Source organism: Hemiscyllium ocellatum, chromosome 25, assembly GCF_020745735.1.
Source record: "Hemiscyllium ocellatum isolate sHemOce1 chromosome 25, sHemOce1.pat.X.cur, whole genome shotgun sequence".
NCBI classification, from domain to species: Eukaryota; Metazoa; Chordata; class Chondrichthyes; order Orectolobiformes; family Hemiscylliidae; genus Hemiscyllium; species Hemiscyllium ocellatum.
In genome coordinates this window covers 46338123-46362864 of record NC_083425.1, presented here as the reverse complement: position 1 = coordinate 46362864, position 24742 = coordinate 46338123, and the positions used below count along the sequence as shown (strand labels likewise).

The 24742-nt window shown below is 46.9% G+C and overlaps 1 protein-coding gene across 15 annotated transcripts in view; it reads left to right on the top strand.

Annotated features, from left to right (window-relative positions):
• Positions 1-24742, top strand: part of LOC132827667 (myosin-16) — a 289190-nt gene that overhangs the window by 261244 nt on the left and 3204 nt on the right. For all 15 annotated transcript variants that reach the window (XM_060844286.1, XM_060844285.1, XM_060844290.1 and 12 more), the window contains 9 exons: positions 1741-1957; positions 4793-4929; positions 6403-6506; positions 10600-10792; positions 14874-15077; positions 16374-16499; positions 19389-19559; positions 20733-20933; positions 23775-23921. In XM_060844286.1, the coding sequence (XP_060700269.1) occupies positions 1741-1957; positions 4793-4929; positions 6403-6506; positions 10600-10792; positions 14874-15077; positions 16374-16499; positions 19389-19559; positions 20733-20933; positions 23775-23921 (1500 nt within the window). The remainder of the gene's footprint in view (positions 1-1740; positions 1958-4792; positions 4930-6402; positions 6507-10599; positions 10793-14873; positions 15078-16373; positions 16500-19388; positions 19560-20732; positions 20934-23774; positions 23922-24742) is intronic.

The following is a 24742-nucleotide window of genomic DNA, read 5'->3' as shown; positions in this document are numbered from 1 at the left end:
TGCTACCACCTTCAGTGGGGTCAGTGATGGTGAGGCCTGTTCTCTGGCCTCTGTCTTGTCTGGTCAAGGTGCTTGTAAAGCACTCCCAATCTTTTCTGTAGTTATGCAGTCAGCAATGGGAAGTTCTAAACAATTAACTTTTGAACCTCTCAGTGGCTTGTTAATTGGCGACATAGAAATGGCACTGTCTAATTGACCTGACCCACTCCTCTTGGTTAGTATTTGGGACCAGCATGTTGAGATTGCGTTTCCAACTTAGCATTACAATGCCATGTTTTACCCGTCCTTTGGGGATTTACGTTTTCATGAGATTCTCCCCCCCGCCCTCTTAAATCCTTCTAAACTCCATCGAGCAGAGACCCAGAATCCTCAAGCACTCCTCATATGACAAATCCTTCATTCTGGGGATCGTTCTTGTAAACCTCCTCTGGACCCCATCTAAGGCCAAAATATCCTTCCTTAGATACAGGGCCCATTGATTCCCTATCCAGTGAGAGAGAGATGTCACATGTCTGAACAGCAACCTGGAGCAGGGAGTAGTCAAGAGAGTTTATCCTTTCTCCTGATTCCCTGTGGCCGAACTGTTACAGACCTTGCCCTCTCCCTCCCTCTCTCTCAGCAACGGAAGTGTATTTGGGAATGTCACTGAATGTTGTCCCATCGCCTTAACCTGTTCTTCACATTCACTGGTGTGGGGAGTAGGGGTGTGCAGTAGCTAGGGGGCAGGAAAGAGGTGGGAGAACCCAGGATTAACCCCGTGTTCTGTTGACCGTACCGCATCGACACAGCAGCAGCAGCTCCCCCTTCGAGACCTGAGCTCAACCTCCAGGTGAACGGTGAACTGGTCATTCCCAACAGTGAATGAATCCAAGATGGGGGTGTCAATCTGATGGGGGTACCCCTTCCAGAAGGGGGTGGTGATGGAGGGCGGAGGAAGTGAGGACCCAAAATTTAGAGACAGTCATTGCCCATTAGTTGAGGAGAAGAATAGTGGGAGGATATTGGAGAGGTGAAGGATGAGATACTTTGAGTATGGAGTGGTGGGAGGCCTCTGGTGACAGAAGACTTCAAGAACTCCTAGCTAGGGGTGCATGAGGCCTGGTGTTGGTTGGCAGAGCGATCATGGTGGGAAAGGCTGATTTGAGGAGTGATGTTAGAAATGGGTGGCCAGGCAGTGGGTTTGGGTTGGGAAACAGATTTCTGGAGACTTAACCCCCTACCCCACCTGCCACTCAATCCAAATTTACAGGCCTTTGTCTCTGGTTAGAACAGGTCTTGCAACTTCCTTCATAAGGAGCATTGATCATATATACACGGTTTGATGAACAGCAAATTTCAAAACTGTTTTAAGTATTTATCAAGCAGCTGGGCTCCAAATCTACATATTGCGATCTGCTGTAAAATGAGTTCGTGAAAGGGTTCATGGCATGTTCTACTTTTAGCAACAAGTTTGAGCGAAAACCTTTTGGAGGGGGTGTTGGGGAGGGGAAATTAGATCAAGCTATGAGCAGATGATTGATCATCCTCTGCAGGTTATTTGAACTAAACAGTGTACTTTCTGTAACTTGAATTTGTTATGTGACTATTGAGGACCTACACTTAACAAGGTAAAGAAGTGAATCCATCTTCATGTCCCCATCCCCAAAGTCCTGAGTGTGAAGCTAAACACAGAGTTAATTTGTATTCCTCAAAGCGGTTTCCCTTTTTTCTTCGCTTTGGTACCTTTTTGTCTTCGTTCAGGCGAATGCTGCGGGTGTGACCCTGGACAAGAAGCAGCGAATGATCGACAAGCAGATCTCTGACAGTCGTCAGAGGTGTGAGGAGGTCCAGGCTGAGCTGGACTCCTCCCAGAAGGAGTGTCGACAGTACGCTACCGAGCTCTTCAAACTGAAGACCTCCTACGAGGAGCTGATCGAACAACTGGACTCGCTCAAGCGGGAGAATAAAACACTGCAAGGTAAATTCAGCATAGGTACGGCAGTGGATTGGGAATGCATATAACTGTTGGGGGTTTGAGTTAGTGTAAATATTAGCATTAAAAGTTTGGTTGATGCCCATATGTTGGGCAAGATAAGGTGACTGTAGGAGGGAGAAATCATGTGATAACCCCTTGCAGGTCCTCAGTAAAGGCAATTCTGTCCTCCTCTGCCATTTCTCCGATCCCTTCAGAAAATGACACCATTTCCTTTTCAACACCACAGTTGAGTCTCCTTCCACCACACTCCTGGGCAGTGCATTTTGGATCCAAACTATACACTTATTTCACCTTTTGATGCTTTTGCCACCCATCCAAATTCTAAATCCTCTGTTTCTGACCCTTCCACCAATGGGAATAGTCTCTCCCTGCGCATCCTGTCTAAATGCTGCGATATTTTAAACATCCCTGTCGAATCCTCATCACAACCTTCTGTTTTCTAAAGGGACCTTCTCCGATTTCTCTGGCTTACCCCATAACTGAAGTCCTCATTACTGAAACAACTCTTGTGAATGGTTTCTGCTCCCTCTCTCGTGCCTTCACATTATTCCAAAAGTGTGATACCCAGAACTAGACACAACCCTCCAACTGAGGCTGATGCGGTGTTTAATCTTAAGGTTAGTTGGTGACACTGTTCTGTAATGTTGGTCAGTGAAATAGCCACTTTTGTGCAGAGCAAGTTCCCACAATTGAGTAAAACCGATTAGAAGGCTAAGTCTTGACCAGAGTCTCAAGGAAACCCTTTGAACAGTGCCCACCTGAGAGGGCACATGGATGAACGTGCCCTCTGGTACCTCTGGTAGTGCTGCACTCTTTCACTGAAATGTCAGCCAGGACGTTTGTTCCTTTTGGATCCAGAGACATGTGTACTAATACTGAGCTGAACACATGATCGTAAGAATTAGGAGCAGCTACAAGCCTTTTGACCATGCCCCAACATCTGACAGAATCGAATCATGGCTGAGCTGATGAGCTGCCTCAACTCCACTTTCCTGTCTGTCCCTCCAGTACTCTTATTCTTTTGACTAACAATAGACTCAATCCACCAACTGTTTGCTAGGGAGGAGAATTCTGCAGACTCTCAACACTCAGAGGGAAGAGAATTCTCCCTATCTTCAACTGAAATGGGAGCCTCGCTTTTTCTGTCCCCAAGTTCTAGACTCTCCCACAAGGGGCAAAGCATCCTTTCGGTCTTTATACAGCCAGGTCCCCTCAGGACCTAACTGTGTTTCAATAAGATCACACCTCCTCCTTCTAAACTGTACCGCCTTCAGATCCTGCCCATCCAGTCTACCCTCCATTGACTAACCCATCATCCAAGTCAAGCGAAACATCTGTGCTTCTGTGTCCTTTCTTGAGGATAGTCCAGGCTGACACAAGCTGTCATTCAATGTAAGCTAATGCAGTGATGGTGGTTCCTTCCTTAGTCATTTTGTAAAGTCAAATTGTAGGGATGATATAGTGGAATAGAGCAGTGGGATCTCAATCCATAGAATCTCACACAGGACCGTCTGTAGCTATGCTACAGATCAGGCCTTTGGAGTCTCCCTGCCATCTTGAGGTTTTTAAATTATTTTCTTCTTCCGTTTCTAAGCCTTCTGGATGCTTCTTGATGCTCTTCAAAATGTTCCTCCCCCGACTTTCATTGGCCCCCATCCCGTTAAGTTTCACACACGGGCAAATTGCTGCAGCAGTCACCAAAAGTGCTCCCCCTACAGCTGGCCAAACCAATCTAGGAGACTACGTGAGTGAACAAACCCAGTAGGTACTGAGGCCTAATGCTCACACTTTCCCTGAAACAGGATCATCATCACTCTTGAAGGCAGGTCATGTTTGCAAGTATCGCCAAATGAAGCAGACTGAAAAAGTAGACAAAGGAGGTTGAGGTTTGGAAGTCCTTGGGGTCTAGTGGAGGGTAAATTCAGCTCAGATAAGAAATCTGGAATTGGAAGCTCATCTCCGCATAGTGACCATTAAACTATTATTGATTATCATAATAATCCATCGAGTTCATTAATGTCGGGAGGGTAATCAGGGTCACCTAGTCTGGCCGACATGTGACTCCTGACCTTCAGCAGTGTGGTTACCTCCTTAAAAAACAGCGAACGCTGGAGAAACTCGCAGGTTAGCGTCTGTGGAGGGGGAAACAGAGTTAACGTTTCATGTCTAATATGGCGTCAGAATGAGTTAATGTTTAACTGCCCCTCGAAGTGGTCCTCAAGCAGTTAGGTGACGAATACCAGCCTTTTTCAGTGATGCCCACATCCCATGAAAGATTAACCCCACCCCCACTTCAGATTGCTGCTGTAGCCATTGTGCTCAGCACACTGACAGTGGGTAAAAAATGAGGTCTGCAGATGCTGGAGATCAGAGCTGAAAATTTGTTGCTGGTTAAAGCACAGCAGGTCAGGCAGCATCCAAGGAACAGGAAATTCGACGTTTCTGGCCAGAGCCCTTCATCAGGAATCATTCCTGATGAAGGGCTCTGGCCCGAAACACTGACAGTGGGGCCTCCCAACTTCTCTGGATAACAGAGGTTCACTGTACTCGCCTGCTGAGGCCTACCATTTTTGATGCTTTCATCCGACTTCTGGCAGCTGCTGGTGGGTAGCAATCAGAGAGAATTGGTGCCCAGACGGTAAGTGGGAAGAGGGTGAGTCAGGGATCTGAAACTGGCCAATCGCTGTTGAAGTTAAGACCCTCCCGGTTTTTGCCAGAGTGTGTGGCGATTTGTTGTAGTTGTGTCACTGGAAGCGGTAGCGATGCCTCCCTGATCTCTCAGACTGACGCAGTTCTGCCTCCGCTCTGCTTCTGCAGAGGAGATTACCGACTTGACAGACCAACTGGGTGAGGGAGGGAAGAGCGTCCACGAGCTGCAGAAGTCCAAGAAGAAACTGGAGATGGAGAAGGACGAGCTGCAGGCAACACTTGAGGAGTCGGAGGCCGCACTGGAGGTAAACCCGAGCAGGACTAAAAGCACAGCGGTGAGAGGGAAAGGATGATCATGCTGTAGCTAGCCCTCAATATCTAGTTTCATGCATAAATGTCTGCACTTTATTTGGTAAGGAGCAAACTCTATCGAGACAGGTACCCTGTGTTTGTTTTGTCCCTACAGAATATGACCACTCCATTATTGTAAACCAGAATGAAAGGTTGCACTGAGGGTCACACAGAGCACACTTCACATTGTAACCTTCTCAGTATTCACCAGTAAACTTCCGCATGAAGTGAGGATTACTCATTAATCCTGGGAATCATGTGATTGTGACTGTAATAGTGGAGTTGAGAGTGTAGTGCTGGAAAAGCACAGCAGGTCAGGCAGCATCCGAGGAGCAGGAGAATCGACGTTTTGGGCATAAGCCCTTCATCGGGGAAGATGCCAAACACATTGTTTGTCCTGCTCCTCGGGGTGCTGCCTGACCTGCTGTGTTATTCCAACATCTCACTGTTGATTCTGATCTCTGGCATCTGCAGTCCTCACTTTCCCCACTGCAGTAAGGGAGAAGATCCAGACAGTTGGAGCTTCTTGCAGAATGCTTCCTGGAGTGAGACATTTCAGTTCTGAGGATGAATTGGGACATCTGTCCTTGGAGAGAGAGAGAGAGAGAGAGAGAGGGTGAGAGGAGAGCTGACAGAGATTCTCACAATTGTGAGCAGGCTGCCCCAAGTAGATCGGGATATGCAGTTCCAACCCCTATAAAGGAGCAAGAACGAGGGGGCATAGATTTAAAGTGACATACAAAAGAAGAAAGGACGATGTGGGTAGTTTGGGACTGGATTGCACTGGCAGGAAATGTGGTGGAGGCAGGGTCAGGTCAAATGGTGATGTTTTGGATAGAAAGTGTGAAGTATTATGGGGAGAGAGTAGGAGATTGGCTCTACATAATGGTGCTCTGGTTTAGGCATGGATTCAATGCCCACTTTGTGTTATAACAGTTAGATGATTCTGAGACATTAAACCCAGTATCTGTGGTACACTGTCTGAGGGAATCGGTGCTCCCAGATGCTCTGTTACAAAGCTATAAGTTCTTGTGTGACTAATCAATGCTACATTTCATCAGTGTTATCTCCAAGTGCAGCTTTAAGCTCAATGCCAACACCGAAAGGTTGGGGAGTTGGCACTGCCATCACCAGTGCATACCCAACTTGTTTTACTGTATATTTACTTATTTATTTTAATATCACACTGCTCTAGGAATGTTATTTTTCTCAAACTTATGGTGCATCCACTAGCGTTTGATTTTTCGGAATGTTACAGTTCATGTTGCAGAGAATATTTTTCTCCTGAATGTTGCAGTGCGTTTATTGGGTTAGTTTCCCCGACCCCCAGACTATTAAGGTTTCACGCTCTGAGCGGTTGTTTGACCTGTCTCCGGCCCTGTGGATGGTTACTTGCCGAATGCACTGATGTTCCTCTGGGTTTCCAGGCTGAAGAGAGTAAAGTGGTGCGGCTGCAGCTGGAGCTGACCCAAGTGAAGGTCGAGATTGACCGCCGAGTCCAGGAGAAGGAAGAGGAGTTTGAGGCGACACGGTAATGCCGTCTGCTTCTTCCTGCGGTAATTAGATGTAGAATTAGAGTTGGGTTTTGTTGTCATGTGTAGTCAAGTACAGGAGCACAGTGAAAGGTTTATAATGTCGCCGGTCACAGCGCCATCTTAGGTACAGAATCTTGGGTAAAGATGAGGGAAAATAAAGAAATAAGTTAAAAATTCAGCATTGCAATTCTTGTCAGAATAAAGGAGTAAATTAGAAAAAAGTTTAAAACTTCCAAGTTACAGCCATGGACCTGCAGTCTCTCCATGCTGGCCTTCCCCACAAAGGCTGGATCTCTCCCCAACCCCCTCACTCAATTACTCCCCACCCCCACCCACCACGATGGGCTTGATTCCTCCCCTCACTCCATTGAGCTTGGTCTCCGTGCTGCTGTCCCGCCCTGACCACCAACCGGCTCAGCAGCTGTACCGTAGTCCAGGCTTGGTGCCACTCCAGCCCCCAGGGCCTTCACCAATGCCACCGACTGGTAGAGTTTTGCCCCAGGGCATACCAACTGCCTCATAGCCAACCAGCGACATCCCCACCCCCGGACCCCCTGCCGCGACTGAGCCGAGGGAAAATGAAAACCGTAGCTGGTGCCAGAGTATTGTGTGGTGCGCTGTGCTCAAAGATGGTGCTGATTCAGACCAGGCTGAGGAAGGAGGACTCTTTGCCGCTGCCTTTTAGCCAGAGTATCTGCAGGCATGAATGAGCAGCTCCAGGGTGATGATCTGGCTCTCTAAAGGTCATTAGCTCTTCCACTGACTCTCTCAGTCCTCCCCGTCTACTCATCAATATTGCAGCCAATAGGTCTTTTGCTGGTTTTTGATTGACCTTAATCTCTGCTCGGCTGTTGTAACGGATGACTTCCTACTGCTTTCCTCATGTAAATTTGCACATCTCTCCTGATGTTCTTGTCAACTCTTGTTGTCATTGCTTGCTCCACATGGTGGATTTTAATCACTGCTCTGTCAGTCACTTATCATAGAGTCATTGAGATGTACAGCACGGAAACAGACCCTTCGGTCCAACTCATCCATTCCGACCAGATATCCTAACCTAATCTAGTCCCATTTGTCAGCACTTGACCATATCCCTCCAAACCCTTCCTATTCATATACACATCCAGATGCCTTTTAAATGTTGCAATTGTACCAGCCTCCACCACTTCCTTTGGCAGCTCATTCCATACGTGCACCACCCCCTGCCTGAAAAAGTTGCCCCTTGGATCTCTTTTAAATATGTTCCCCCTCATCCTAAACCTATAACCTCTAGTTCTAATTCTGGATTCCTCCACCCAAGGAAATGACCTCATCTATTTATCCTATCCATGGCCCTCATGATTGTATAAACCTCTATAAGGTCACCCCTCAGCCTCCGACACTCCAGGGAAAATAGCCCTACCTATTCAACCTCTTGCTATAGCTCAAATCCTCCAACCCTTGTAAATCTTTTCTGAACCCTTTCAAGTTTCACAACATCCTTCCAATAGGAAGGAGACCAGAATTGCACGCAATATTCCGAAAGTGGCCTAACCAATGTCCTGTACAGCCCGCAACAATGTGAAAAAGTTCCTTTTATCTTATTTCTAAGGCATGAGCTGATATAGACAGAATTGAAAGTAGAAAGTTCAGCCTAGCAATGGGATAAGTTTTTTTTTCCCCTACTCTCTTCCCATCCCTGTTCACATTCTCATTCCAAACAAATCCTGACCAGGCTAAGGGTACACCTGCCCTCAAATCCTCAGTGGCAACTTTTCACATAAGATCCACATCATGAACGTTGGCCGGCTATTCACCTGTGTGTGGAATCACATCTAAGACTAGTCCCGTAGAACCATAGACATGATACAGAAGGGGCTATTTGGCCCATCTTGTCTATACCAACCTGGAGATACCCGGATGCCCTTTCTCATCCCATCTTCCTGCATACGGCCCATAGCCCTGCAGCTTAAGATGCAGATCCACGTACTTTATAAAGGAGTTTGTCTCTCTGCCTCTATCACCAACTCAAGCAGCAAATGCCAGACATACACTACCTTCTGTATAAAACAGATTTTTCCTCACATTCCCCTCATCTTTCTGCCACTTTGCTTGAATCCATGGCCACTGGTTTTTTGAACTCTCTGCCAAAGGAAAAAGGTTCCTCCTGTCTACTCTGTCTCTACCCCTCACCATTTTATATACGTCAAACGTGTCAGCCCTCCGCCATCTCTGTTTCAACAACAACAGCCCCAACCTCTCCTCATAGCTGCAGTTCTCCAGCCCTGACACCATCCCAGTGCGGTCCGTACAGAGCAATCATGTCTTGTCCTCATCTCAATCAGCCATCAACTCCCCACATTTTTATTTTCATATTAGAGTTCTACACTTTGCAAAGTATTGTAATAATTTGAACAACTTAAAATATTCACAATTGTATAAACTTCATTATTTTTATTTTAATGATTTGTCCTTAACTAGGGTGTAAATTATGATGACTTGTTTTATTTTTATTGTTATCATTGTTAATGACCTGTTACCATGGTGATTTTTCTGGATAAACCAATTCTCTCTCACTGCCAAGGCGGGGGGTGGGGGTGGGGGTGGGGTAGCGCAGATAGGTTGATGTTTAGTGTGTGTGTGTGTGTGTGTGTGTGTGTGTGTGTGTGTGTGTGTATTGGTTTACTGCGTTTAGTATCTTCTCTAAAATGATATGATCTCTGTTGCTGTCTCCTGACCGAGTACCTTTGCTGTGTTTCTCCTCTTTGCTCCACCTTCCCTGATCACTGTCGGAAACCTCCTCTCTCTCCTGCGGTAAGTCTGAGACATGTACTTGACTCCATTCTGTTTTTCCCTGTCGAATAACCTTGAAATTTTTTGGTCGGCTATGACATCCAACGATTGTTGGGATGGTGAGCTTTCTTTTAGCAGCTGTAGTGGCTAGGGAATTATTGAGTTAAGAATGAGAAGTGATCTCAAGAAAACAGACAGAACTCTTAGAGTTCTTTGCAAGAGCTACAGGAAGGATGTTTCCTACGGTTTGGGGGAGGAAAGTGGAACGGTCCAGAATTGGGAGATGGTTACAGGGCATTTAGGATTGAGAGGAAAAGTGGGGCGGGGAGGGGAGAAGGGGAGAATGTCTCTGGAATACTTTACCTCCGAAATCTATGGAGACTTCGTCCTTGAGTAGGTTAAGGACTGCGATTGGTGGAATTCTAGTTATTAATGACATCAAGGGAAATGGGAATGGTGTTGAAGCTGATGATCAGTCATGACCTAGAACAGCACAGCAGGCTTGAAGGGCTGAATGGCCACTTCCTGCTCTAATTCAATTGAGAAAACTGTTTATTGTCGAGAATTCAGAGGGCCAGCCTGAGTCAAGGTTTGGAAGGGTAGCAGAGGAGGGAGACCATGGGTGGGCTTTTCAATTGTTAGATTATACAAGGAAGGGAAGTTGACAAAAACAACCTGGCATCTCACGAGCCTGGAAAAGGAATAAGTTGGATTCTCTCATATAAATTTATCATTATATAGCCATTCTAACCTTGTAACACATTCCATTGGACAAAATCTGACTTAGTCACAAAAGGAAACATTAGGACAGATGACTACAAACTTAACCAAAGGTAAAATTATTAAAGAGTGTCATCAAGAGTAGAGAGATAGAGAGAATGAGAAACTCCTGAGTTCCAGAGCTTGGAACCTGCAGAAGGTATGGCCACCAATAGGAGTTGTCAAAGTTAGGATAGGTGAAGGGAATGCTGAGGGTTGTGGGGCTGGAGACACTGAGAAATAGTGAGGGGGTGGGATGATGGAGAGAAATGAGGGTGAGAATTTTAACATCAAGATGTAGATCAGCAGGCAGAGGAGTGGATGGGTTGATTGAGGCAGGTTAGGATGTGGAAGTGTGGTTTTGAGAGTATATGGTGTGTGGGAAGCAGGCCATGCCTGAGGCATTGTGGGCCACTTTGAGTACAGATTAGACACTCGGCGAGGAATTTTGTCAGCTAGGATCAAAGGTAGCTGTTTTCCGCTCTTAAACAGGGCCTGTCTTTGCCGGTATCCTTTTCAGTGACTGCATCTTGCTTTTTTTTAAAAAAACTTTTCAAGGAAAAACCACCAGCGGGCTCTGGATTCGTTGCAAGCCAGTCTTGATGCAGAGGTGAAAGGTCGTGGGGAGGCCCTGAGAGTAAAGAAGAAGCTGGAATGTGACCTGAATGAGCTGGAGATCCAACTGGATCAGGGCAGTAAGAACAACAGCGAGCTGGTGAAACTGCTGAAGAAGATGCAGCAACAGACAAAGGTACGGGAAGAGCTGGTGGCTGCTGGATGACAGAGGTCACTCTCCGAATGAGGGTCATGTTAAATACAGCGCTGCTGCCAACTCACAAGTGGGGAGGGCATTTGGTCCATCTATGTCTCATTCTTCCAAAAGATTGTTGTGAAATGTGGCTGTGTGTAACAGCAGAAAAGAGAGGCATTTTGTAGAGCACCTTTCACTGCCCAAAGATGTCCCACAGTGCTTTGCAGCCAATGAAGTCACCTTGAAGCGCAGTCATCATTGTAGGAAATGCAGCAGCCAATTTGCACACAGCACGATCCAACAAGTGGCCAAGAGATACTGATCAGAAAATCCCCCTCTTTAGCCCTGGCTATCATTATTGATGACTAAAGGGCAGCACAGTGGCTCAGTGGTTAGCACTGCTGCTTCACAGTGCCAGGGTCCTGGGTTCGATTCCAGCCTCTGGTGAGTGTGCAAACTCGAGACAGACATTCTCCCTGTGTCTGCGTGGTTTTCCTCCAGATACTCCGGTTTCCTCCCACGTTCCAAAAATGTGCGGGTCAGGTGAATTGGCCATGCTAATTTGTCCATAGTTGTTAGGAGCATTAGCCAGAGGGGGCTAGGTTACTCTTTGGAGGGTTGGTGTGGACTTGTTGGGCTGAAGGTCCTGTTTCCACACTGTAGGGAATCTAATCTAATCTAAAAGACACAAAGAAGTGTTTTCCTGACTTCTGCCATTAATGTTGACCTATTAATCGATGTTTTGTGTTCTAATTTTGATTCGGTTGGGTTCATTGGAACACAGCAGGGGAAAGAGGTTGCTTCCGATATCTTTGTCTTTGTTTAAGTCACATGCATTAATACCCTGGGTAACACCAGGACAGGTATTCCACCTCAGAGTCAGTGATGGACTGGGAAGGGGCTTTTGGAAAGTGCAGTCAAGGCTAAGCTAATGAAGGTCTTGGTTTCAAACTAAATATAAATATTTGCAAAACATTGACATGAATCTTCACCAAATACAATTTTATCCCATTGAACTGGGCTGAATTGTGAAAGGAGAGTGGGAGAACTCTGACATCATGGGTAATGTCATTGAGCCATTAATCCAGAGGCCCCATAATGCTTTGGGAATATGGGTTCACTTCCCACCAGGACATCTGGTGGAACTCAAATTATTTTTTCTTCATCAAAGTGATGAGCTAAATGAGTAAGGATGCTGTGAGAAAAATGTTTTAACTCAGCGAGTAATTGGGAATAGAGTGCACTGCCTGGAAGTATGGTTCAGTCGAGACACCAAAGGTGGTATATTGGATGATTATTTGGATGGGGATATAGAGGGAGGAACAGGAGATTGACATTGGGTAATGATATTCATTTGAAGAGTTAGTGCAGGCATGATGGGCTAAATAGGCTCTTTCTGCAGAGTTACAATACTGTAATTCTGTGAACTTTCTGCTTTTCAAACTAATTATCCAAGTGTAATTCACACTCAAGGCAGTGTAGTGCTCCCTTTGTACTGCATGTGGGTGTCAGTCTAAGTTACTCCCTGGACCGGGACTTGATGTGGAGAGAGAATGAACATCAACAGCATCTCCTCAGAGCGCACTTTCCTGTAAATGAAGGATAAATCTTATTAGTCAGTTTAAAATTCTCCTCGAGTTCACTTTGCCTTCGCTCTGTGGAATGATGTGTGTCGGACTCTCCACTACTTGCAGCGCCCGTGATGTGGTGTTTGGGTGTGACAAGGAGAGGATGGTCATGATTGTCTTGTGTGGCTCCCCCCAGTTGTTTAAAAGTCTCGGGACCGTGCTCTCAAAGCCATTCAGGAAGCCTAGAGTTTTGAGCCCTTGACCGACCTCAGTTGTCTGATTTATGGTGGGTTTTCCTCAAATTGAACTCCGTGCCGCCAGTGGAAGGAGGTTGAAAGGAAACACGCCGCTCCCTTTCTGGAACTGATACAGTGTGGACTGTAATGTGAGGTTTCTTGAAGTTGAACAGCCAGTTGGCACCTGGATTAGTTTTACACCTGAGGACTGGCCGTTTCACTGACCAAAGGGAACTGAGGGGAGATCTGAAGAGAAAACAGCTTGGCAGTTCTGTATAATGCCAACTCGTTGAGAGTTGTTATTCTTGCGTGAGATGTGGGCATTATTGTCGAGGTTAGTGCATGTTGCCCATCCCTAATTGAACTGAAGTGCTTGGCTTTCCCCTTTTCAAGGGGCAGCTGTGGGTTTGGAGAAACATGTCGGCCAGACCAAGGTCAGTCCTCTGAAAGGCATTAGTGAACCACTGATTGTTTGTTGGGATGATCAGGGATGTTCATTGTGACTGACAGCAGTTTGTGATTCCTGATCGGATAAATTGAGTTTAAATTCCACCGGCTAGGATTTGAATCCTTGCGGACGTCCCCATTTAGGGGGAGATGGTGGTGAAGTATGAAAAGGGTTAAGGTGCCCCTCACCAGCTCCCCACTTCATCAGCCATCTTCAAGAAGTGAACTCCTGTGTCCTCATTTTTTTTATATCCACTAGATGGCACTGTGCACCAGCTCTTGGTTGCTAAGTGAGAAATGGCAGAGAGGGAGCTGCTGTGTGCAATGAGAGGGGTCCCATCCCTCCACATTATTTCATCAGGATCTGCCAACTTGTCTATTTTCACTGAGTCATCATTGCTCCCGAAGGGAATGTGGGAAGCAGGGGATCTGGTTTGTAAAATGCAAAGTCAAATAAGATCTCTGTGTTGTGGCTATTGCATCTTTGTGTTCTGGACAATAATGTGGGTGAGTGAGAGGGTTCTTAGACTGACCCTCGGTCTTTCAGGTCTCAGTGTGACTGCTCCATCCTTGTCTAACCAGCCTGGAGAGCAGTGGTGCTGGACAGTGACAGATTTTAAGGGATACCATGACCTTGGCGTTAGGAAGGAGTGAGCATCCACTTGAGGATCCCATTGAGTTTCAATCAACCTCCATTCACCAGAAATGTCAAGGGTGGCCTCAGTGTTTTCTGAATATTGCTGAGAAGGGACTTATTTCTAAACCTGTCTGTGTCTCACTCATCAGGGCTATTGCAAGAATGCCAAATTGCAAACAGTCATGAGTAAACGGTGCGACTGGGTGGCAGGTTGGCCCTGAGTGATTTGAGAGAGCTTTTGATGATCGTTTGGATAGAAACCAAACTCGTGGTTACTGGCAAAAGACAGCGAAATGACACCAAGTCCTAATACTCAGAGAACTAGGAGCAGACATGATGGAGTGAGTGGCCTCCTCCTGCTCCAGCACAACTGCTATTTGAGTCATAGAATCCCCACAGTGCAAAAAGACACCATTCAGCCCATCAAATCTGCACTGACCCTCTGAAGGATATCCCACCCAGACCCCCACTCTGTCCTTGTAACCCTATGTTTCCTGTGGTTCACCCCCCCAGAGCTTGCACATCCCTGGACTCTATGGGCAATTTGACATGGCCGATCCACCTAATCTGCATGTCTTTGGACTGTGGGAGGAAATCCAGCAGAAACCCACATTAACACGGCGAGAACGTGCAAACTCCACACGCGATTGCCTAACGATGGAATCGAATCCAGGTCCCTGGCACTGAGAGGCAGCAGTGCAAACCACTCAGCCACTGTGCCACCCAGTTGACTGAGTTGTTGGCAAGTTGGGAACTTGAGGGTCCCAGGTCATTCAAGAATGGCCTGGGCACGTCCTAATTGGCTGTAGAGAGCAGGACAGTGTCTATCCAAGTGTTTCCCTTCACTCAGAGGAGACTGTTGCCAACAGTCAATGTGGTCTATTCCATGATGGTGGGTTGAAATAACATGAGGGAGGTCTCCCAGGCGTCCTAGCCAACATTTCTCCTTCAGCCCCCGGCTAAGAGCAGATAATTGGACCAAATGGTTAATTCCTGTTTGCGGACAAATTGGACACTGTGTTTCCTCCATCCCAACACTGACCACGTTGCCAAAGCGAAGGGTGTGTTTAGCTGCAGGTCTTCAGTCTGGACGAAAGGCGCTTTAGAAATTTGAAGTTTGGTGAGACCATTGTTAGCGGGAGCGGCTGGATGGTTAGTGTGTCTTCACATCCTGTGCTTCTGCCTTCCCTCAGGACATGCAGACCCAGATGGAAGAGGACAGCAGGCAGCACGAGGAGCTTCGGGAGCAGTACGGCCTGGTGGAGAGACGCTGTGGGGTGCTGTCGACTGAACTGGAGGAGACCCGCGGTGCCCTAGACCTGACCGACCGTGCTCGCAAAATCCTGGAGCAAGAGCTGATGGAGATGACTGACAAATACAACGAGGTCAACACCCAGGTGAGAGAGCCTGGACTGATGGAAGTCCCTGGAGGTCTTCAGAGTCCAATTTTCAGTTGATCTCTTTTTTTTGTTTTATCAATTATTTCTATTTCCTACAACTTCTCAATATGCGATTGGAATTTAAGGAACTCACACTGATAATATATGATCAATGGACTTTAGCACAAGTTAAAATCTGTAATGGTGTAGAACATAGCAGTTGATCCAAATAAAACTAGTTTATAGCACAGTTCGAGACAGCAGTCAATGTTGAAATAGGGCATGAAATAGCAAACTGATTGTACAATTGAGAACAGTCGGTGTACATCATTCCAAAACCCTGCAAATCACCACTCTCCTTAATTTACCAAAGAAATGGAAGGGTTTGTTACTCACTGTAATTAGTGTTAATTTCCTTGGATCATAAATTATCGTTTAAGTAAAATTATCAATCATTTACATTGAGGAGTTGTATTAAAATAGGGATTGGGCTGTTTCGTGGTCTTGTCTTTGCAATAGTTTGCAGAATTATATCTCTTCTCCTTAATTCTGTTGCAAATTTTCTTTGGGGTGGTTATGGGTAGTGCTGCTGGGGAGTGAGGTTTGCTGTTATGCTTGGGAACAGGAGGAGGCCATTCAGTCCCTTGAACCTGTTCCAGCATCCAACTGAATGATGGCTGACCTGCATGTTAAATTCATCCCCTTTTAAAATCTTTCCAGGGAAGAACTCTGGCAGTCTCAGTCTGGGGTTTTCACAGCTTCCATTATTTGGGTGGTGGTTGGGGGTAAAGGTTCCAGATTTGCACTGCCTTTTTTTTGGGGGAAAGCTGCTTCCTGGGAAATGACAGTACGGCCCAGTTCTACGTTTATGGTCGTCTCTCTCAGGTCAGAACTCCCTCTTCCTTCAATTGTCTTAAACTCCTCAATTTTGAGGAGCTCTAGCTTTGTATCCTCAAAGGATTGTGAGTTTCACCCGTGTCTTCCCCATTCACCCCTCCCTATTGTTAAAAGTGCCATCTTATGAAGGTGGGGAAGGGTTCGTACTGTTGGGCCTCTTAGAGGTGACTCAGCACCTTCCCGCTATGGCAGACAGTGAGTAGAGGGGTAACTGTTGAAGCCGTCAGGCTGGGCAGGAGGGAGGGAGGACACTGAGTGAGGGGTATACAGCCACATATCCACAAAGGAGCCAGAACTTGCTGCAGCATCGTTTCCTGGGGCCGGTTCAACAGAGGAGTGTGAAGGGGAGACTGAGTCCAGTATAATCCCAGATGTTTCACACAGTCATGACCACTTTTGACCTTTGCCCTTTCCCAGTTTCAAGGAGCGACTGTTGTCAAACGCAAGTTGGAATCTGACCTGCAGCAAATTGCAGCAGAGAACGAGGAACTGACGACCGAGTTCAGAGGAGCAGACGATAAAGCCAAGAAGGCTGTTTCTGAGGTGAGCCATACTCTTCATCACTCCTGGCATTGAGGGGGAGGGGAAGGATTATTCCAACAACAATCATTGCTGCTTTTCTCCAGCAATGTTGGCATCGTTGATAATATCGCTGTTGGAGAATGGCTAAGGCAACTCGGGCCCATTTCAGCTGACTGTTCAGCCCCTCTGTCCAAACACTTCTCCATTATTCAAAGTTTGCGAGAAGATTTGTAGCTCGGGTGCTCGTTGTTGTGGTTCTGTTCGCCGAGCTGGGAATTTATGTTGCAGACGTTTCGTCCCCTGTCTAGGTGACATCCTCAGTGCTTGGGAGTTTGTGGACACAGATTCAATCAATAAGCACATCGACCTGAACCCAATATACCAACCACTACAGCGGACAGCTGGAACTGACAACCGGAAGCGGCAGATTCAAACCATTACAAATGCCGGAGGAAACATCACAGAAGCGCTTCACAGGAGGCTCCCAAGCACTGAGGGTGTCACCTAGACGGGGGACGAAACGTCCGCAACACAAATTCCCAGCTTGGCGAACAGAACCACAACTTCTCCGTTATCCCAATTATTCCTGCATGCATGAGCATTCATCCTTTCTGCCTCCAGCTGTGAAAGCTCTGAATGTGTAAAGGGAGTGCCCCGCGCTGTCGGTGGGTCAGCACTGAGGGAGCACCGTGCTGTATGGGTGGTGTCCTATCACTTACTCTGTGGTCCACAATCCCAGGCACACTCAGTATTTCCCTGGAACCCGAGTCTAATGGGGCCTACATATTTTGAGCCCGGCTGATTTTCCTACACAAGATCAAGGTTTCCATTACATTTAGTTTTAAATAGTAGTAACGTGTCTGCCAGCTGCTTCCGACAGTAAATTATTTGCGGATCTTTTGCAGCTTCTAATGCCACCAGAAACAGCTTGACTGAATGACTGACAGCCCTGAGCTACCTGCCAGTGGTTTAGTGGAGTTCTGGAAAGAGTCAGCAGGTGGCGGTATCGCTCTATGCTGCTGGGATGAAGCAGTGAGCAGGTTCCAGTGCAATGTTTGGGAAATCTGTGAATTGCACTTTGCTGCTGGGCAGTATGTTTACAGCACAGACCTGCAGTAACATCAGTGCAAGCTTTATTTAAACATCTGACAGGCATTTTAAAAAGCACATTTTGTTTACAACTTTTAAGTAGCCAGAGGTTCTCTAAAACCTGTCCAAGTCTAAGATAAAAGTGACCACCAGTAAAGGGGCGGAGAGCTGTGGAGATCCAGGGCCACAGTTTTAGATTCCCCCCCCCCTGTACAGGTACCCGTCTGAGACTAGTCAGACACAGCAGCTCGAGAAGAAAGTAAACTTGGATGATTGTAGAAGTACACATAGTGGGGCAAGACGAGCGGCAGTAACCTTGGGTTATATATTTAAAGGGGTCCAGTATCAGCCAGTGTGTTGTTGCCTCACACTGGGTGGAAAAGAGCAGCTTAAGGTTGAGACTGCATTCAGAATGGGTGCATGCCCAGCCCTGAGGCTGCTAACACTGAGGGAGAGCTGGACAGTGGCGGTGGTATGATGTGGTGGCTTTGTGGGGGGAGTAAGGACTGCATTAAATTTGGGCGCCACAGACAATCATGAGCAGTAGCTCCAATCGCTGTCCGGTCATTCTGTCTTTGCAGCCAGATCTGAAGCTATGCTCTTTCTCTCTCACACTCTCTCTCAGACTCTCTGTCTCTGTCTCTGTCTCTGTCTGTCTGTGTCTCTCTCGCTCGCTCTCTCCAGCCCTGACTAGGTCAGTAAAACCTGATCCCTGCTGGCCGCATTCCATTCCATTCCAATCCCAAGACACTGCCAGGTCAGCAAATGCTGAGGCCGTGACCCTTTGCATCCCAACACCCACCCATGTCCTATATCACTCTCTTTCGGGAATTTGTGGGAATCTGAGCTAGCAGTCCCCTCGAATGGTGTGAATAGCTGCAGCTAGAGACCAGGGTGGAGGGGGTGGTGCGAAATGAGAAATGCCAGCCTTGCAGACTCTGACCCTGTTTATCCTCTTCCCCTTTCTCCTCGTCCACCCCACAGATCCACCCCTTAGCATAAAACCATTACTACATGAGGTTTCAATTATATAAAAGTTACACTCACCAATAAAATCTAGAACAGGTAAGTTTCGGTGTGGTGTTTGTCCACATATATTTTTCTGAAGAAGGTTGTAGAAGAGTCATGTCCACACTTGATGTTAACAGTATCTCCACAACTGTTTGCACGCCAGCAGTTTCACCGACACTTAGTTGCCAGCAATCGGAAATAAAAACAGATATATTTTGCTTTTATCTCACTATCGTGTCCCATCTCTCAATTAAAATATGCTTTTAAAATTCAGAATCCTTTTCCTTTCAGTCTAATCGGTCAATTTTGGAACAGCACACAGTTTACTTTTAAGGGGTACTGTTTGATTGACTAACTACAGACTCCGAAGACTGACTTATAACAAATTATACAGTCATAGAGATGTACAGCATGGAAACAGACCCTTCAGTCCAACTTGTCCAAGCCGACCAGATATTCCAACCCAATCTAAGAAATGTACATCTTCACTTGAACCAGGGGGTGGCATTTGCTGCTCAGAAGGGTTTTAGATTAGATTAGATTCCCTACAGTGTGGAAACCATCCCTTTGGCCCAATCAGTCCACATCAACCCTTCAGTCGACAGTCTGTCCAAAGTCATGAAAAGTCTTTAATGTAAGTCTGTGTCAGTGTGAATGAGAGGGGAATGTGGCTGAATATTATTTCAGGTGGGACCAGAGTTTTGACTGCGTTTCTGCTCATTCACTGATCAGCCACAAGGGGGTAGTGTTGCTCTATGTAAAGCAGCCAGAGATTGTTAAAGTGACCCCTGCTGCTGTGTTCTGTTTAAGGTGGTCAGACTAGCTGAGGAGCTGCACCATGAACAGGAGCACACCCTACACCTGGAGAGAGTAAAGAAGGGCCTGGAGGCACAGATCAAGGAGCTGAACATGAAGCTGGAAGAGGCTGAGCAGTTGGCCCTGAAGGGGGGCAAGAAAATCATTCAGAAACTGGAAGGCCGGGTGAGAACGTGGGTTTCAGGTGCGAGTTAGTGCGGGGGTTAGAGCTGTCAAGTGACTGTGTGTCTCACTGCAGCTCTCATTGGAGTTTACCCAGCTGGAAGGTAGGGGCTGGAGGAAGAAGCTGAACAGACTCCTGAGCTTTTTTACCGGCAGCAAGGTACAGGACACCTTTATATCATCGCAATGTCAGTGCCAGGCAGAGAGTCCCTCTTAGAGTGAGAGAGACACTGCCACCTGAGGCTGTGCTGACTAGAGGTGTGCTCATGTACAAGAGTGATGACACTGACTCCGGGACAGTCAGGGTTTTGAATCCCTCTGTGGCTGTAAATCCAATAAAAAAATCTCCGACACCGAGCTCATCTCGATGATGGTGACCATGGCAACTATCACCAATGATCAAGGGGACAAGAATTCAAGTGGGTCACTGTGTTCTGCCCCTTCCTGGCCTGACCGGGCCTGACCTCCATGTAACTCTAGACACACCATATTTCATTCTTCACTCCAATCAGTACAAGAGCAATTGGCAAAAAAAGAGTTTCACCTTGATCGGGTCAAGACAAATAAAATAAAGTGTTTTTTCAGTCATGCTCTAGCTCTCATTAAGAGCAACACAAGCTAATTGGCGAAGGGTTAGGCTACATTTGTAAGACTTTGCTCATGACAGGATTGTGACAGGACAGAGTGGTCATCTTATACTGTATGGAGATAGGGGTCTTGTCGTGCAGTGGTAGTGTCCCCATCTTTAGACCAGGTCCCACATACGCCAGAGGGCTTTCATAATATGTCCAAACAGGTTTGTCAAAAAAAAATCAGCATTACCATACGGAGAATTGCTTCTGAAGGGTCAAGCGACCACTTCCTGCCTTTGTCTCATTCCTGTTTACATCAGAACATTGATCTCCATTTTTATTTGGAAGAACAATATTCATTTGTCACTTGATATGAGAATGGTCCTGGGGTTCAGTCAGAATGGGATGTAGACGGAAGGGGGTACTGCAGATGCTGGAGATTAGAGTGGTGCTGGAAAAACATAGCGGGTCAGGCAGCATCCGAGGAGCAGGAAAATCGACGTTTCGGGTAAAAGCCAGAATGGAATGTAGTCTGTCGTTGTGGAGTCGGTGCTGAACCCTCCGGCCTCCAGCCAAGCTGCTAACCGGTGCCCCCTTGCTGTAGGTGAAAGAATTGGAAACTGAACTGGACGGGGAGCAGAAACGCCACGGTGAGACAGTGAAGAGCCTGCGGAAGAATGAGCGGCGGCTGAAGGAGCTAGTCTTCCAGGCCGAGGAGGACCAGAAGAACCAGCATCGCATGCAGGAGCTGGTCGAGAGGCTCCAGAACAAGCTGAAGGCCTACAAGAGACAGGTGGAGGAAGCGGTGAGTAGGCCTTCCCTCTCCGGGGCACTTCGAGAATGAGGTGGCTCCGACAGGCTGTGCTCAAAATTAGTCAGAATATATGCAAACAGAATCCTAATTTTTATTTAGATTTGTTCACGGGCGTATGAGGGGCGAGGGCAGCGGCTGGCATGTGATTGGTTTGACAAAGCAGTGATGAGCCTTTGCCCTTGATGAACCAGTGCTGTCCATGGAGGGTGTGGGTATGCACACACAAGGGGATTTGAGCCAGTGAAGGAACGGCAATATATTTCCAATTCCGCTTGGAAGGGAACTTGCAGGTGGTGGTGTTCCCATATTTCTGTTGCCTGCGTCCTTCTAGATGGAAGTGGTCATGAGTTTGGAAGGTGCTGTTTAAGGGTCCTTGTACTTCTGCTGTGCATCTTGTAGATAGTACACACTGCTGATTCTGAGTGTCGGTGGTGGAGGGAGTGGGTGTGGTGCCAGTCAAACAGTCTGCATTGTCCTGGATGGTATCGAGCTGCTTCAGTGTTGTTGGGGCTGCACCCATCCAGGCAAATGGGGAGTATTTCATCTCACTCCTGACTTGTCCCTTGTAGATGGTGGAGAGGCTTTGGGGAGTCAGAAGGTGAGTTACTCAGCAGAGGATTCCCAGCCTCTAACCTGATGTTGTAGCTGCTGTGTTTATGTGGCAAGTCCAGTTGAATTTCTGGTCAATCGTAACCCCAAGGTTGACAGTGGGGGATTTGGTGATGATAACACAATTGAATGTCAAGTGGCCAGGGGGCTGGTTAGATTGCCGCTGACTGGTAATGGTTATAGCGTGACATTTCTGTGGTATGAATAGGTGGAGGAACCAGGGTAGATTAAAGGTAAAAGGCAGGAAGTTTAAGGGCATTTAAGGAGAATCTTTCACCCAGAGGTTGGTACATATCTGGTTCTCAGTGCCTGAAATATTTAGGAAGTATTTAGGTGATCCTGTGAAACATCATGGCAAAGCAGGCTACAGGTCAAGTGCTGTGCAGTGGGGATAGAGTAGATAACTGTTTGACAATGAGTTGAAGGGTCACATGCTGTGCTGTGACGCTCTGTGATTCCATGATGTGGCAACATCAGTTAGACTCTCAATGGGTCCGAATCCTCCAAGCTCCAGAATATAAAGTGACAGTACACTTTGAACAGGCCTCATTGCTTCCAATGTGGGTGCATTTGGGAGCTCAAACCCTTCACAGGCTGCACTTTGACCAGTTCTGAGACTCTTGATGTTGTAAGGCCTAGGTTTCCAGATTAAAGGAGGCCTACTGCCTGTAAATGGTGGCCATTTTAGACCTGGCAGGAAACCATGTTCAAAATGGATCTCCCTGTGTTACCACCAAATCCCAACAAAGACACTCAAAATGTACTCCATAGGGTTTCTTTTTGATTGGTGTTACAGGGTTTCTAGCTAAATACAAAGCTGAAATGATGATAAACAAAATAAACATCCTTTTAAACTGCTGCTGGAAGTGCACATAAAACATTACTGGAGTAATTCCCAGTTCGGACCGCCTTAGTCATCTGGTAATGGTGTTGTTAGCAGTGTGATTGGGAGCCCAGTGTGCAGTATTACAACCCCACCTACTGGGACCCAGTCATCAATAATGAGACAGGCTGGCTGTATTTCAGTCAAACATGGGCCATGCTTCTCTGTCACAGCCCAGAAAGATTGGAGACAGGCTGTAATGTTCCAGTCTCTGCAATTTTCCCATTTTAAACATCCAAAGCTGGTGGGTAGATGGAGGTAGGGGGACAGTTGGCGATAAAGAATCGGATGGCAATCCATCAGGACGTTCTGGGCACAGTTACAGGGTGTCATTATTGAGATGGTTCTGTTGCAAGACTTGGGGGTAAAACACTGTGGTACTTGATGCAGTTTAAAGAAAATCTGATTATTTTCTATCAAATGGTTGTGGTTATTTTTCATGCTACACAGCTCCTAGCTCAACAAGTATTTATTAATAAGTGGATAGAGAGAAGTGGATTAACAGCCTCATGGAGTTACTGTAGCTACTGTAATTTATGTTGTCTGTAACGGAGCGAAAAAACTTTTCCTACTGTTATGGGGGGCACGATGGCTCAGTGATTAGCACTGCTGCCTCACAGCACCAGGGACCCGGGTTTGATTCCAGTCTTGGGCGACTGTCTGTGTGGAGTTTGCACATTCTCCCCGTGTCTTTGAGTGCTTCGGTTTCCTCCAACAGTCACAAAAATGTGCAGGTCAGGTGAATTGGTCATGCTAAATTGCCCGTAGTGTTGGGTGTAGGGGAATGGGTCTGGGTGGGTTGTTGTTCGGAGGGTTGGTGTGGACTTGTTGGGCCGAAGGGCCTGTTTCCACACTGTAGGGAATCTAATCTAATCTAATCATTATGGTTTGTCTTCCATGTTGATTTGTTCCTTGGCATTTACTGGTTGACTGTGATTGAGAAATCTTTGCCCATTGGAGATCAGAGAGATTCCAAATGATCTTTCAAGTTCCTGTCAGATGGAGTGAGGAACCCATAGGGGTGTACTTGATGTTTGATAAATTTAGTCATTTAGAAGCGGTGGGGGAGGGTGGTGGTGATTTTGCAGTGTGTTAATTTTGACCGTGTTGTGTGTCGTACCTGGTTAACTCTGACCCCCTGGGATTGGAGATCTGTGGTAAGCTGTACTGTGATCCAGGAGGGAGAGCACTGGGAGACGATATGGCATCAGGCTTCACTGTCATTTCCATTGAAGAATGAGGCCACCACAGCCCACCGCGATGGAGAGGTGAGGGTCAGCTGTGCAGAGACTCCCATTCCTGGCCTCCCTTCACCATCTCTCGCTCTCTCTGCCCGCCAGGAAGAGCAAGCCAACATGAATCTGGCAAAGTACCGAAAGACGGTTCATGAGTTGGACGACGCAGAGGAGCGGGCTGACATTGCCGAGGCGGCACTGACCAAAATACGGACCAAGAACCGGGCCAGCTTTGGCAAAGGCTATTCCTCGGTAGGTGTTGCCGCTGCCTCGTTTCATCCTTTGATACAGTGAATGGTCTGTGTTTGATTGGGGGTGGAAGGAGGGGTTTTCCTAGGACCTCAGCACTTGCAGTCGTCCTCCATTCAAATCAGCAGAACTTCCCGCTGCAAAATGACCTTCCTCATGCAGGAGGCAAGGCGTGCATTTATATAGCACCTGTCCTAACCTGGCTCAGCTATTTATTAGTTGCTAGTGTGACCGATAGCACAGTCACAAGTCGTAATTCCTGGTGCCTCTGCAAAGGTCTCCCAGAAGCAAGTGAGGTAATCCTTAGAGGCTGGATTGTCTGCACACCTCTGGAGAATTTGCCTGTCACAAGGGCCATGAGCAAGGTTCCTATCAATGGTACTTTTTCCGCTGCTTTGCATCAGTTTACGCTGGAGGAATCCTGTAGATAATGTTAAAATGTTCCCTGATTTTGAATATTAGTGTTCCTACAAGCCTTAATGTAGTGAGGCTGATATGTACCCAAGCCACCTGTCAGGGAAATCTGAATTGAAGAGTTGGTTGCCAAATGATAATTGAATCACATCTTAATGTGCGGCTAATCTGAGATTTGATGAGAGCAGACAGATGTCTGGATCAAAGGCTTCTGAGATATCTCACAAAGTGCCTATTATCCACTGAATTACAAATCAATGTGTCATTGGGGACCCACTGTCCACTGCAAGACTCAACAGCATTTTCCCAGTTAATGGTGCCGTGTTTTGACAGTGTGAGGTGTCTGTTCCAAGACAGCACTATAATGTTCACTATCAGAAAGATGCCAAAACTGTCGCAGAGACAAGGGC